Raw genomic sequence first — 16438 nt, 5'->3', positions numbered from 1 at the left:
AGTAACAGTTGGAATGGTGCTTTTACATAAAATAATAAATAATAAAATCATCCAGAAAAAAGTTACCGTAACTCAATAGTCAATACCAAAAATAAAATACGTATGATTGCAAACTGAAATCGGTTTTACAGTATTCGGCGGGATTTGATTTTTTTGCAAACATTAGTATTTTTATTGGTTTCAGAGATTACGATGTAAAAACACAAACAGTAAATACACCTGATATTATTTACATTGATAATGTTCAAAAATATTTAAAATTAAATTCAATTAAATTCTACGAACAACCGATTATTTTTTTTCCTATGTCGTATCATTCGCGCGTAAATAAGTATGTTATGTACATATATATACATGTACCTCAGAAAAAATTCAAATGATTACACAAAAAAGAAAGTTGTAATTAGTATTTCGGAATTTTCTTCTGAAAGTAATTTCACATTGTATTGAAAAGAACAAGAAATAAAAATGATTTAAAATTTTGACTCAATATTCGTATATATTACCGGCGCTGCGTACATGTGTAACGGCGTACAGTGTATAGATTATTATAATCTGTTCGAATTAAGAACCATGCGTAAAGATTCCCATAATAATTACTAGTAATTGCATGACTGTGTACATTGTAGGCAAATCCATGTGTGTTAATTACTTCTAAGACTCTTGGTTTTCCGTTAACAGTGGTTTAAATAATTTTCAGATAATTAATGAATTTTTTGTCATTCAAATTGTATGCTTCATCAAATACTGATTCCGATTACATTGAAGTCATTAATTTTCCATTGGCTATTGACAAAAAAAGAGAAGCTTGACCATCCAATGAAAACAAATACACAGAGTTTGATTGACAGGTTTAGCCAGGTGCAGGAGACACCCGATGTCCGAGGTTATGTGTGCTGCTTGTACAAAGTCGAATGGTCTCAGTAAGAGTTATCTACGGAAGCCCATTTAGGACCTATCAAAAAATCTTTTTGAATTTGATATAACGAATTCTTGAATTTGTTAAAACGAATTTAAATCGTTATAACGAATTTTTGAATCCGTTATAACGAATTAAATTTGTTATAACAAATTTTAGGGATTCGTTATAACGAATTTAATCTGTTATAACAAATTCGCTGAATTCGTTATTTCAAATTTTGAAATCTGTTTTAACAAATTAAATTTGAAATAACGAATTCTTGAATTCGTTATTTCAAAGTTATAATTCGTAATTTCGGTTTTTAAAATCGGTTATAACATATTTTCATCCAATTTGTGGTAACAAATTTCATGTTTTCGGAAACAAATTAAACGGGGCGGACTTCATTTGTCCCATATCGGCGTACGACGAAATGCGCCGATCAATTGATCTGCGTTAAACGGCGAAATGGTAAATGAAGTAAACTGCCGTTAAAAAAAAATGGAAGGAACATATTGTCACATCTGTTGCTGTAACCATGGTAACAGATGTAACAATTTCAAAAAGCACTTACTTTATTGCCTTTGCTAGAATTCCTACATATAGATAGAGACAAAATATTTAAGAACGTCTATACATGTAGCAACGCATTTTCACCAAAAATACAATATATACAGACTTGTTTCGATGGAATTCTGCGCAAAATTCCGAAAATTTGTTTGATGAATGCTATCAATCAATGGGTATGCTGATTTATTAACATATATCTGCATTTTTTTCATCTCATTTCATCACCAAACCATGAGATTACGCTATACTTTAAACAAAATACCGGTCTGGAATAGAATTGATTTAAGAATAAGGAATCATTCTTTGAATTTTACTAGTCTCATGTGATTTTAGCCGAGACGTGTTCAAATCAAATAAAATTCGAAGGGCTTTATGATAGATTTAACCACGCTTTTACCGAAATTATCAACTCATAACATTCAAAAAATGATTCCTTATTACTTTAATACTTATATTTATATTATTTCCAATTTCTACACTTTAAAACAACATTCTTAAACCATTGTTTTTTTAATGCATAACACATGCTGTGTACTATTACGCAGCGCAGCCAATACTGTTTTTAGGTTATGCTGTAGGACACGCCCATTTTGTGTCGCTTGTTTTTTATGAAATTATTGGGCTGATTATCACAGTAAAGGACTCTTAAAAATATAAATATAATATTGTATATGACGTAGCCAGGCATTATAACCAGGATGTGCGCATGCGCGAACCAACTTTCCATCAGAACTATGTATAGAATAGGCTATTTTTATACATACAACCAGGCAGTATAACCAGATTGTGCGCATGCGTGTACCAACTTTTCAGAAAACGTTTGGGAGGAACTTCGAACTGATATTTGCGCAATTTAAATAAGTATAGGAAAATTCGATTTTTACATTATAAATATTCAATAAAATTGATAGGAATATTGTGTACATTAGATTTACACCAAAATGTTGAATAAATATTAGTATTTGAGAGAACAATAAAGAGCAATGTTACAGGAAAACAACAGGCACTTAGCATCGGAGTCCCTGGGGGAGGGGGTGTGGAGTGGCGCAGGGACAGGGGCAGTGGGGACGAGACTACCCCCTTCAGCACACTTTTCTTGAATTAACATACAAAAGGTGAATTAACGAAGGGTTGCACCCCCCCCCCCCCCCCCCCCCGGCCAGTGTTTTGGGACCAGGTAAAAACTGAAATGAAAGGGAGGAAATAAACTGTAAAATTGAGGTTAAAGGTTAACCTTACCCCCTACCCCCACGGATTGGGATTTTGTAATGTTTTAATAGCATAGTAGACGTGCCACCAGGGTCAGTAACCTCAGTATTACGATTATCAGATATCGATTACCAGGGTCAGTGTACGTATCACCAGGGTCTGTGTGCCAATCACTTGGGTCTGCATACAAATAACCTGGGTCAGTGTACGTAACACCAGGGTCAGTGTTCGTATCACCAGGGTCTGTATACCCATTACCTGGGTCAGTATTATGATTATTAGAATGTCTATATCTATTACCAGGGTCAGTGTACGTATCACCGGGGTCTGTGTGCCCATCACCCGGGTCAGTATTACGATTATCAGAATGTCTAAATCTATTACCAGGGTCAGTGTACGTATCACCAGGGTCTGTGTGCCCATCACCCGGGTCAGTATTACGATTATAAAGATGTCTGTATTTATTACCAGGGTCAGTGTGCCCATCACTTGGGTCTGCATACAAATTACCTGGGTCAGTGTACGTATCATCAGCGTCAGTGTACGTATCACCAGGGTCAGTGTACGTATCACCAGGGTCTTTGTGCTTATCACCAAATCAGTAGACCTATTACCAGGGTCTTAGTGCATATCACCAAGGTCAGTATACATATCACAAGGGTCTGAGTGCCCATTACCAGTGTCTCAAAACCTATATTGTGATAGGTATTGAGACCCACGTGATTGATATACTGACTCCACGTATACATGTACTGACACTTGTAATTGGGTACACTAACCCTGGTTATAGGTAAAAGGACCCTGGTGATGGGTATACTTATTCTGTATATGGATATACAGACGATAGTGATGTGCACTCTGACCCTATTAACAAATACTAGTATAGAGACCACGGTGATAGGCATATATACCCTGGAGAAACGTACACTGACCCTAGTGATAGGCATTGAGACCCTGGTGATTGTTACGTGGATTTCTGGCTATGGGTTAACAGACCCTGGTGATGAGCACAAAGAAACATTGACCCTCGTGATAAGTATTGAGACCCTGATGTCCTGATGATGGGTATACTGAACTGGGTTATGCGTATATAGACCCAGCTGATACGTACACCGACCCGTAATATGTACTCTGACCCTGGTAATATGTATTCTGACCCTGGTAATACGTACGCTGACCCTGGTGATGGGTATACAGACCCTGGTGATGGGCACGCAGACCTTGGTGAGGGGTTATGGATAGAGCTACATGGGGTCGGTTTCCCGACCATCCTAACCCTCCCCAATAACCCCTGAAAAGATAAGAAAAAACAAAATAAATTATCCCTCTCTTCCTAACCTTGGATTTTTCTTACATTGAATCTAAGCGTAGGTAGCGTAGGAGTTTATAGAACATGGTTAATGGTATACTGTATGAGATACAGTAATACAATGTATTGGTTTATACATAAACCCAATTCTTTCTTACTGGTATATGTAAGGAAACCGTGATATTTTGTTCAGGCAGGTGGCATCGTAAAAAAGTGAAAACAGAGGGATGGGGTGGGAGAATCGCCAAACAATTCTTGACATGCAAAAACAAAATGTTTTTTTCAAAAATTCGAAAATCGTACACCGTGGGGTTACCTTTAGAAATGCTAAGTCTACCTCAAACTTAATTTTCACTGTTTATCCTCCCAGTGACTTTCAATTTTTTACATGCTCCAAAAATGCTAGGAAAAGGGGGAGGGGCAACTGCATAGGGACAGGCCCCTCCCTGCCATTCCCATCCACCCACCCATTTGAAGCTACGCGTCTATTGTTTTCCTGTAACATTGCCTTTATTGTCCTCGCATATATTTATTAACTTTTTTAAGTGTGAACCAAAGGTACATAACATTCCTATCACTTTTAATGACTTTATTATATATAAATCGCAGTTTTTTGCTTGTTTGGTATTTTTTGGCACCTACTATCAGCAGTTCGAAGTTCCTCCAAGAAGCTACCGATTTTCCTCCCAAACGTTTACCAATCAATCAAAACGATGGAAATTCGGTTCAGGCATGCGCACATCCTGATTATAATGCCTGGCTATGTCATATAAAATATCATATTTATATTTTTCAAGTGTCCTTTACAGTGATAACATTAAAAATCAATTTTGAAACCTATAGCCCAAAAATTTCGTAATAAATGAGGGACACAATATGGGCGTGTCCTACAGCATAACCGAGAACTGGTATTTGCTGCAATAATACATAACATGTGCTATACATGAAAAAGAAAACTAGTGGTTTTAAAATGCTGTTTTGAAGTGTAGAAATTGGAAATAATATAAATATAAGCAATTCTTTGAATATTATTGGGTGATAATTTTGGTCGGAGCGTGCATATCAAATCTATCATAAAGCCTTTCAATCCGTATTGGATTTGAACACGCACCGACCAAAATAAATATGAATAATGAACATAAATCTGCCCATGTAAGCGTTTAAAGATATCGTATTCATTGGTAATTAGATTGAAAGGCGATTAGAATAGCAAATTTTGAAATCGTTTAAAAAAAAATCTGACTGTAACAAAATAATTACGGATATAACTTTCTAAATCTACGATACTTAAAATAACTAGATACGTCAAAACATCAGACCTATATCAATCATTTTTGCTGTAAAATCGAATTTATTTTGTATAGCTTTGTAAGGAAACTTCCCTCGTGTTGACCTCGTGACGTCACTAAAGCATCGTCATCGCCTAATTTCATTTTCTCTTGATTAGATTTCTCAAAGCAGGTAAAAATAGGCCCTTTGAAGAGGCGTAACTCCTTGATTTTTGCATCGATTTCGATGCGGTTTTCGCATTTAATTCTGGTAAATAAGTTCGACATTTGCTGGGCTTCAGGTACCCTTTAATAAATCAACATGCTCATTGATTGATAGCATTAATTAAACAAATTTTTGGAATTTTGCGCAGAAACCCGTCGAAACAAGTCTGTATATATTGTATTTTTGGTGAAAATGCGTTGCTACATATATAGCAGTTCTTAAAAATAATATTTTCTTTGTATCTAGGTAGGAATTCTTGCATAGCCGATAAAGTAAGGCACCTTTTGGGATTGTTTCATCTGTTACCATGGTTACAGCAACAGCTGTGACAACATGTTCCTCCCCTTTTGTTTTTACGGCAGTTTACTTCATTTACCATTTCGCCGTTTAACGCCGGTCAATTGATCGGCGCGTTTCGTCGTACGCCGATATGGGACAAATGAAGTCCGCCCCGTTTAATTTGTTTCCGAAAACATGAAATTTGTTACCACAAATTGGATGAAAATATGTTATAACCGATTTTAAAAACCGAAATTACGAATTAAAACTTTGAAATAGCAGATTCAAGAATTCGTTATTTCGAATTTAATTTGTTTAAACAGATTTCAAAATTTGAAATAACGAATTCAGCGAATTTGTTATAACAGATTAAATTCGTTATAACGAATTCCTAAAATTTGTTATTACAAATTTAATTCGTTATAACGGATTCAAAAATTCGTTATAACGATTTAAATTCGTTTTAACAAATTCAAGAATTCGTTATATCAAATTCAAAAATATTTTTTGATAGGTCCTATATGGGCTTCCGTAGTTATCGATGTAAATAAATTAAAAAATATATATATGCTTATCAAAACATGATCGTTTAAGTTACAGCGAAGTACATTGAAGCGTTTAATAGGGGTTTACTCCAGAAAAGTTTCTACCTAATGTTTTGACCGACCTTTGTCCAATCAGATCGTAGCTGGGCGGAGTTAAGACATTGCCGCTCATGACTTGAATGAGAGAAAGAAATGAGAGAGAGAGAGGGAGTGAATTGAGTAAATTATAAGTGGTGCCGATAAAGAAATAATCATTAGTTACAAACTTGCAAACAAATTAATTAAGGTCTGTATATAAAAATTACATGTATATCCTATATTGTATAACTTTAAAGCGTTTTAAAAACGATTGTGAAAATTTCTTTAGCCGCACGCCGTCGACAACATGCACATGGATAAGAATGACGTAGCTTATATCCAACTAAATTTCCTAGCATGGAGTCCGAGAATACGGACATTAAGTATTTTGAAATGCGAACGAATGATCACTTATGAACATGATGAATTTAGATGTAGTGTTAAGGAAAGGCAACGAAGGCGGATGCTTAGTGGAAAAGTAAAACGTCTAAGGTAAAGAATGTTTCACACTGACTAACCATGAAGAAAGTTTTTATACAAAGTAAATTTACAACCTATGTTTAATTACAGGAAGATTCCGCAAACTTTGATTTGATTATTAACGGTAACACTTGTAATAAAAACAGTTTCTTAAATATTCGTACAGTCTTCGATGTTTGACATTACCTTATCCTATTACTGATCTAGATATAGACATTGTTGTTCCCTGGTTAAAGAAATTCAAAAAACTTCAAAGTTTCATAAATTTATAAGATATACTATACTATGTCCCGAGTTTTTTTGCTTGATATTTCAATAATAGTAAATACCTTTGTGCTCAAACTAAGTTCATCCACTTATATGAAAAATGTCCAGATTATATGTGTTGAAACGCCCCCTCTACCGCTTCAGGTTTCAATACACATCCCAATATTGAAAGTCTACGGGGATTTTGCATTGCATCAGCCATTAATAAGCCCGGATGATAACGTTAAAAAATTGCGCGAGGTATCCCGAGTACTTCCGAATAGAGAAAGTAGTTTATAATCTGCATTTGAATTATGCACATTTTTATAATATGAATTCTCTGACTTTTTCGACAAGAATTTCGAGAAAACCTCTAATGAATCATTTTGTGCAATATTTTAAAATAGAATTGATTTCATCAAACTATGTTTTGGTATACCAAATATTTCAAAAATTATATGGATCCAACCAATAATGAACTCTAGTCTCGTTCAACCAGATGCTCGACTGTCTCCGTTAATCTCCGACAAGTAAGAGATACCAGTTCACATGATAGCTTGATGACGCAACCTCTAAATATAGACTGACTGTCTACTTGCCGGAGATGTAAGGAGACAGCCGATGGTTAAACGAGACTATATATTGAACTCTGGCGTAGGAATACACACGACTACAAAAAACTTCTAATTGTTCGTACCATTTAAAATCTGACTATTTCCAAGGTATTTATAAGTTTCCTTTAAAAAAATGCTTCAGCGTACATAACATCGAATTTATCGATTATTTTCAAGAACTAAGTCTTGTCAGCGGCGATGATTTGTGCTTAGGTGCAAACACAGTTTCAGTTTCGGTTTGCTAGAGTAACTGCATAGGAGAGTTGATTAAAATCAACTCCCAAAAAACACAATTCCTGACATGAATCATGAGTACATGTAACAATGCTTGCTACCCTCTGAAAATTTACAAGCCATTAAACATCTCATTTTTTAAAGAATGTTTGAAACGATTGCATAAACTGTGTTCGACAGATAGTTTTCCTAAAACATTTTCTTTCTTTCCTTTTCAAAACATGTTTTATATACAGGTTTTCAATCACAACACATTTTTATAACAAAAGCAGAACTGAAAGTTTAGTCATTGCCTGACGCCATGACGTCACGCATATCTAAGGTTTAAAAGTTGCAATCTCCGAAACAGTGCAGACAATGGAACAAGCAATATCATGATATTTCACAAAAAAGATTAACCGATGCATGTTTAAGATGTCAGCATTTACGTTCATAATTAATGAAAATGTTTTATGGCATGTAATAACAACAGAGAGCAAGAGTTTTCAAGTAAAAGGGACGGTCACCATGAAGAGCGCGTGTGTAATCCTGATTTAAAAATAGATCAGCATTCCACCATATTTGAACGGTGAAAAAGGGGGAGGGGTCATCGCAACAAGTTGTAACATACTGTCTTATACGGTACAATGTAAGTAATAATTGGTGTTGGATTATCATTATTACAAGAGAGTCATCAGTTTGGATTAAAACACATATATATTTATACAGCTGGAATGTTTACTGGAGGAACTAAATCGCCAAAGCGGGGTGTGAGCCGATTTTCGTTCAGTTGGGCGATTTCATTAATCTTGAAAAGGGAACATAACACGCGTGTCTTACTAAATGTACATTACTACATTTAACAATTACTAATCAAGTGTGTTTCTTAATTCGATAGATATCTTCCAAAACATCCGATCCAAAGTATGATATACATGTATGTAGCTGTTACAAAACAAATGTCAAAAAATTCATCTACCCCCCCCCCCCCATGGATGAGTTCATTCGTTGCGTGAACGGTAAAGCAGGATTTCGCGCCTCAATGTCTCATTCATAGTTTTTGCGCGCCGATTAGTTGACGAGTCCGTTGGGATCATGCAAATACCCCAGAGCACACCATGTGTTTACATCACAGGCACGTAGCATCGGGGGTTGGGGTGAGGGAGGCTGTTTCCCCCTCCCCTCTTTTTTGACAGCTGGCACTTTTCTTAACTTTATAGGATAAATGGAAATATCATGGATTTGCCCCCCCCCTCCACTTTTGTAGAAGCATGCAATAATGAAACTGCAAATAAGAAATTCTAATTGAATTAAAGCTACAGTTAGGGTTTTTTCTTGAATTTGAGAATTCACCCTTTTTTAATTGCTTGTCAAGATGATTTTGATGAAGCTGCCCACACACATTAAAAACAATACGTGTTTGTATACCCTCTCATATTTCATAAGGTTGGAAGTTTAAAAAAATGCCTTTCAGTTGATTTTGCAATTAATATAACAAATACAATTTGAAAAAACGACTATTTACTCTCCAGCTTTCAAGCTTACAAGCACTTATATGATATGTGTGCATTCCTAAAAAATTGAATTAATAAAATAAATGAATTTCAAGCGATATATATGTACATGTTCTAGATCGAATAAAAGACTAACATTTCGTCTTAAATTTGCACGTTCCATTTATAAATTTATGATCAGCAGCGAAAATTAAAATTTATTTCTGATAAGTTGGCCTAATTGATACATGCATGCTTCCATTGAATAATTTTGTTTAGTCAGGCAAGCTTTTTGGAAAGCTATTACTTGTTATAATTTATTGACACCATATCACATACATTTTCAACTCGCAGCAACAACGGAAGACCTACTCGTGGCTTTGCCACGAGCTCTGCTCTAGTTTTCATTATATACATTGAAGTGCTACTTATAACACATTGTTATCCGTAGAATACATAATTATTCCATTAGGGAAAAATGAATGCAATTTCATCTGCGTAAAAACAATATTTGAAATGCAAAATAAAACCTCGTACAAAAGACATTGTTAAAATTTATAACGAGATCACAGTGGAATGGGAGTTATTTTCTGATTTATTTATTCACTCACAACTAGGTCAATGGTATATAACGTATATTGTACATTTAGCAAGGATCACAAGTACATGTACATCATAGAAATGTGAAGTAGTAAATTGTTTTAGAAAGGCATCTTTTATCTTCTTTATTTGTTAAGAGTATTTTTGTCATCAAAGCACTCCAATGCAACTCCTAAAATTATTCATATTTCAAGTATCAATTAATGATGTTGAAATGCCATCACACAGAGCTCTCTTTGTGTGTGCGTGTTATAATTATGCATGTATATACTGTCAGTCTAATATACAGACCTCTTAAGTATACGAGTATGCGCATCCAAAAGTTTCTAGATCTCAGTTTATACGGTTTTGTTTGTACATGTAGTAATCTATTTCAACGATCTAGAAACTTAAGTAGAAGTTGAAGGAATATAAATATTAATCGTTTTATTTAAGGCATTTATTAGATGCAGGAACGACTAATCAGTATTCTTTTAATTCTAGGATCATTACATTAAGTCTTCAATACCCATGCATTGCCTTCACGAGTAAATGCACTGCATTTAGAAAATTTTGACATGGCAAATTTAAAAGCGAATCTGTCTTTCTTTTTGTGCATTGCATTTGTAATTGTAATTGGGAATGGACAAAGAGTGTTACCATCTCACGGTAAATGTGAACCGATTTCGATTCCATTATGCAAGGACATGCCTTATAACTGGACTATTATGCCAAATCTTTTAAACCATCAAAAACAAGAAGACGCCGGACTAGAGGTTCATCAGTTCTTTCCCCTTGTGAAAGTCCAGTGTAGCCCTAAACTGAAGTTTTTTCTATGTACTATGTATGCTCCGATGTGCACTGTTTTGGAGAAGGCAATTCCTCCGTGTCGCTCTCTGTGTAATGAAGCTAGAAATGGATGCGGAATGTTAATGAGTAAATTTGGATTTGAGTGGCCAGATAGTTTGAAATGCGAAAAATTTCCCGAATCTGGAATGTGTGTGGGAAAAAACTTTACTAACTCTGTGGAGTCTACTCCCTATCCCAAGGAACGAGAAAATGGACAGCAAAATACAAATAACATTCCTGAAACTGGGGAAAGAGGACGGATAAAGATAGGAAGTAAGAATTGAGATATTCAATTAATTTTTTCTTCAAATAACCAGGCACCTGCTTAAGACAACTTTGTGAACCTGGCATTTCCAGAACCTCTTATTCATGTACATTTAACATTTAATTTTGTTAACTATTCTAATATTAAAAAGAAAAAAAATATTTAGAATTTCTTACACATCAATTAAAGTACACAATAATGGAAATTTTTTCTCTCGAATGATATAATATATTTATAATATTGATTAACTTGGACGACGAATTCTCATATCGAATATTATGTAGTCCTTCAACAAAATTTTACACATATACGTCCAAACTGGTAAAAGAAAACTACCGGATTAATCGATTAAAACTAATTTTTAAAACCGTTTTGGAGACCGTTTTCACCACTTTCTTCTTATTTACGTGTTCCTGCTTAAAACCAATTGTCAATTTAACTGTCAATTTCAAAACACGCTCGAAAGATATATGTCGATTTAATTTCCCTAAAACGTGGATTGCCTCCTGGTCCAGGTTGTATCAACGGTTCATTGAATGTTTGCTTATAAGCCTAATGAACATTAGAATTCAAATAAATAGTTAATGAACACATTAAAATGCATTGTACAAAAACATTCAATATTACTCGTAAGACTATGCTCATCAATCTTCGGGCGTTTGCTTTGTTTACATTCTGCCAGGATGACGGAAGCTGACATTAAAAAATCAAGTTGACACAGGGGAAAAAGTTAATGCTAGCAAAATACAGTTACTAACAGAATTTTTGGTGAATATTACTGATATCATTAACACTAAATTTACGTATACCACTACAAACAAGAAAAAGAAGAAACTTTAAGGATACATAACATCACAGGTTTTTTTTTTTTTGGGGGGGGGGGGGGGGGGTAGCAAATCGTTCCCTAAAAAAACAAATTTGCATCTGACAGCAAAGGAGTTTATTTCCAACAAATTTCCCCCGAGAAACACTAGGAGAGGCCCTTGTTTAGTGGCACTATAAGGAGTGAGAAGATCATTGATCTCAACAAAGATTAACCTAAGCTTGATGGGTCGTCTGGATTTTCGAGCGCTGTCCACTGCTAAGTAAAACCAGACCCATTTCTAAGATACACTTGTTTTGTTCAGCAGTTATTTTTCTAACGCACTGATATCTTATTATAGAGTGTTATATATTTTGCAAGAGTATTTCATTGAAGCAATTATCATTACAGACGAAAGAAACAAAGATGAAGGAGACCAGGGCGCAAACATTTCTAGGCAGACACAGGATAACAGGAATGTAGCCACCGTAGCGGTAGAAAACTCTACATCAAGTGCCGTCACTAAAACGACGACTTACATGGAGCCAAGCGTGTAAACACAATTCATACTTACTTTTCATCGTTCTTATTAAATGATTTTGACTTCTAAATAATTATCTAATAAATGTTGGGAAAGCGGCATTAAGATTTTTTTGTAACTACACATATTTTTGTGCATTAATTAGTTCAAAGGTTCACCACTGAATTAATGATAAATGAATATAAAGTTTTATGCGTTATAGGTCCAAAAATGTAACAAATATGGGTCAGCGTAAGAAGATTCGATCCAAGGATTTAAGACGAATGGAGTACGCCGTCTTGGTACAGCAAGAACGGAAATTACGAGAGGAGACGACTTTCTTCATGTTCATGAACGAAATGCTACGTCGGAGGAAAATGCCTATCCGAGAACTAGCTAAAAACATAACAAGTATCATCGATCATTGAACAATTCTTAAACACCTCTTTTCTACTGTTGTTATACATACTGTTGTGATGTTTAACAAATAAGTGCAGTAATGGTATAAAATTCTGAATACGGACTCTCTCTCTCTCTCATTCTCTCTCTCTCTCATTGTTACTAAAAATAAAACGTCAAATTGTGTTTCTGATATATAGAGCTAAGATACATCGGTTAAATGCTCTGCTTTATACAATTTTACCGATGTAATGTGACTAGTTTTCGATGTATAGATTGAATAAACATACAGAATAGCAACTTAACTTAACATGTCCATCTACAGCAAATGGAGGTTCTAAAAACAATGCAGTTTAACATATTTCCAAATGTTCTTTGAACAACCCCCTCGTTTTTTTGAGAGGACTTTCTCCTCAATTGTTTGGAGAATGACAATTATGAAGTGGTATTTCTTAGTGAACTTGAATCAATAAAAAATAATGGATCACCCGGTAGTATATATAGCTGCAGATCAAAAAAAATATTCTGAAAATACATTAAAATCTATTGTAGGAGCCATTATTAGCAGAGCTTACAATTTTTCAAGGACTTTTAATCATCTCATGTTTTACGAAAGGTGACAAACCATGACAATTTTTTAAAATAGCTTCCAATCACTCAGTAATATTAATCTTAGAAGATAACATATGCATGTCTTAGTTTTAGAATGAAAAAATAAAGTCTTAGAATAAAAAAATATATAGATTTACATACTTTCAGATTTACACTATGGGTTTATGAAGGGCAAATATAATGAATATAATGGAGACTAGACTCTTGTTGCAAAAGCAACAAAAAGGTCTTCCGTTTTGATATACATGTATCAATATAACTGTAAGACATTGCTTCTCTCACATAGAAAAAATAGTGGATGTGATAATTTTTGTGAATGATATATCCAGACGTTACTTCAATGTAAAACAACCGGAATAAAAAAGAAATCAATTTTTGAAGTACTTTCTGTGACGACCGGAAGTAGCGACGAACTAAACAAAACATGTTAACCATTTTTACTATCATAAGTCAATCTTTCCTCAAAGTTTGGTCGTTCGCATCGCTGCCAAATTTGAGATCTCTTTGAAACAATGTTTTCTGTCTCGGGACCGGAAACGGACGAACGGAAGTTGTTAAAAAAAGGCTCGTATTTCTCGTACATTTGCTTCACTGTTTCTCAGGCTAAATAAAACACACAAGAAGGTTAGTTAAACCTGTTAAAAACATGAATTGTTTGAACCCTTACGGTGGGAACCGGAAGTGACGATTGACAAAATAAAAACCCGTAAAACACATTTTCAATTAAATGTCTATCAGTCATGAAAGCTTCGTGTCTCAATCACTTACAGTGACAAAAATCTCGCGGGCATCACATTTGGAAAACGAAAAATTACATAGAGATATTTGAGATATCTCAACGGAAGTAAAATTTATTTGCTAATTTAACATTATATATATGTAATAACTAAGATTGTATCCTGATATATTCATTCCACGTCTAACATATAAATTAAGAAAAAAATTTTTTTTTGATGTGCTTCCGAAGATGACTTGAAGTTACGCCGAACAAAACAAAATAGTGTAAACACATGTACATACATAGGTATATTATCACACAAAGTTTGATTGTTCAAGTCAATACCGTTTTTGAGATCTCGTCGAAATAAGGTTTTTTGTCTCGGGACAGGAAACGGACAAACGGAAGTGCTCAATGTTAATTGTATTAAATATTATTTGTATACTTGCCCTTTGTACTTTGTTGTTCATCGAGCACACTACAAATATCAGAAGAATGATGTTAATTTGATTAACATCTCGATTTGTTTGAACTCTTCCTGTGTGGACCGGAAGCGATGGAAGACAAAATAAAACCAGTAAATACATTTTCAATCAAATGTCTATCATCCATGAAAGTTTTGTGCTTTGATCACATTTAGTTTCTGAGATCTCGTTTGTACAAAATGTGTTTCAAAAAAGCTACCTGAGATATTTGAGATATCTCACCGGAAGTAGATTCTTAACATCGCATAGATAACCTATGCATAAAATTTATACTTATATATTTATTTTATGGAAAAAGAATTTTATGCGAAAAAGTAGTTATATTTGAAGTGCTTCCGGTGACGACCGGAAGTTACGACGAACAAAACAAAATAGTTTAAACACATCTACAGCTATAGGTCTATCATCCCACAAAGTTTTAATGTTCAAGTCTTTAACGTTTCTGAGATCTTGTTGATACAAGCTTTTTCAACGCGGGACAGAAAACGGACGACCGGAAATGATTTTAGACAAAATGTAAAAAACGCCTAGAGATATTGTCATTCTCTTTCATTCCAGAAAATTTCACAAAAATCTATCGAGCCATCTCTGAGAAATCTTGTGGACAAAAAAAAAGGGAAAAAAAAGTAATAATAACTAGACTCTTGTTGCTATGGCAACAAAAAGGTCTTCCGTTCCTCATGTATTGATCTGCACAAAAATTCCAGTTATCTTGTAAACAGAAAATGGATATAATATGTACATTTTATCTTTCCTTAAAGTTTGGATGTTCAAGTTTTTGTTAGTTATGATATCTCGTTGAAAAAAGGTTTTTGTCTCGGGACCGGAAACGAACAAACGGGAGTGATTTAAGAAATGGAAAGTCTATATTTTAGTACATTTACCTACGGTACGTTACTGTTCATCACATTGAGTAAAATGTTTAAAAAAAAAGTTAAAATTTAAAAAAAAAGTTCTATTGCTTGAACGTTTCTAGTAATATCCGGAAGTGACGTAGGACCAAATGAAACCCGTAAAACACATGTTCAATAAATGTCCATTATCTATATAAGTTTTGTGTATTGATCTATCACAGTTTCTGAGATCTTGTGGGTACCTTGTTAAAAAAAAGAAGGCTACCTGAGATATTTGAGATGTCTCACCGGAAGTAGATTTTTTTTACCATGTGTAGATGACCATTTTTTATTTCTGTAGTTAAAATGTTACTTCAATGCAAAAAACAAAAATATTTTTAACAAATCAAAATTGGGTGTTCTTCCTGTGACGACCGGAAGTTACGCCGGATAAAACAAAATAGTGTTAACAGATGTACATACATTGGTCTATCACTCCACAAAATTTGGTAGTTCAAGTTGTTACCGTTTTTGAGATCATGTCGAAATCAGGTTTTTGGTCTCTGGACATGAAACGGCCAAATGGAAGTGTTCAATGTTAATTGTATTAAACATTTCTTGTATACTTGCCTTTTGTACATTATTTTTCATTTATCTAACTAAACATATCAAAGAAAAACAGTTAAACTGATAAAAAGCTCGATTTGTTTGAACTCTTCCGGTGTGGACCGGAAGTGACGGAAGACAAAATGAAACCGGTTAAACACATCTTCAATCAAATGTCTATTATCCCCGAAAGTTTCGTGTCTTGATCACTTATAGTTTCTGAGATCTCGCGGGTACAACATGTGTTTTCAAAAGCTTCCTGAGATGATTGAGATATCTCACCGGAAGTAGAATTTTTTTGTTGATGAAACATCGCATAGATAACTTATGTATAGATTT

At 34.4% G+C, this 16438-nt stretch overlaps 1 protein-coding gene across 1 annotated transcript; it reads left to right on the top strand.

Moving 5' to 3' along the window:
• The first annotated feature begins 10408 nt into the window (after window positions 1-10408).
• LOC128156057 (frizzled-7-A-like) lies at window positions 10409-13031 on the top strand. The gene is made up of 3 exons (XM_052818043.1): window positions 10409-11132; window positions 12338-12479; window positions 12670-13031. The coding sequence occupies exons 1-3, from the start codon at window positions 10589-10591 to the stop codon at window positions 12872-12874; spliced, it is 891 nt and encodes a 296-aa protein (XP_052674003.1). The 5' UTR covers window positions 10409-10588; the 3' UTR covers window positions 12875-13031.
• The last annotated feature ends 3407 nt before the right edge of the window (window positions 13032-16438 follow it).

This window comes from Crassostrea angulata, chromosome 7 (assembly GCF_025612915.1).
Source record: "Crassostrea angulata isolate pt1a10 chromosome 7, ASM2561291v2, whole genome shotgun sequence".
NCBI classification, from domain to species: Eukaryota; Metazoa; Mollusca; class Bivalvia; order Ostreida; family Ostreidae; genus Magallana; species Magallana angulata.
Note: the sequence above shows the minus strand (reverse complement) of the source record. Positions and strands in the feature narration are given on the sequence as shown.

Bases quoted from the DNA above. Each gene is read 5' to 3' on its own strand.
- LOC128156057 (XM_052818043.1), top strand. From the start codon at position 10,589: ATGGCAAATTTAAAAGCGAATCTGTCTTTCTTTTTGTGCATTGCATTT. The intron at 11,133-12,337 runs GTAAGAATTGAG...TTATCATTACAG, and splicing joins AGGACGGATAAAGATAGGAA to ACGAAAGAAACAAAGATGAA. The intron at 12,480-12,669 runs GTAAACACAATT...TATGCGTTATAG, and splicing joins ACTTACATGGAGCCAAGCGT to GTCCAAAAATGTAACAAATA.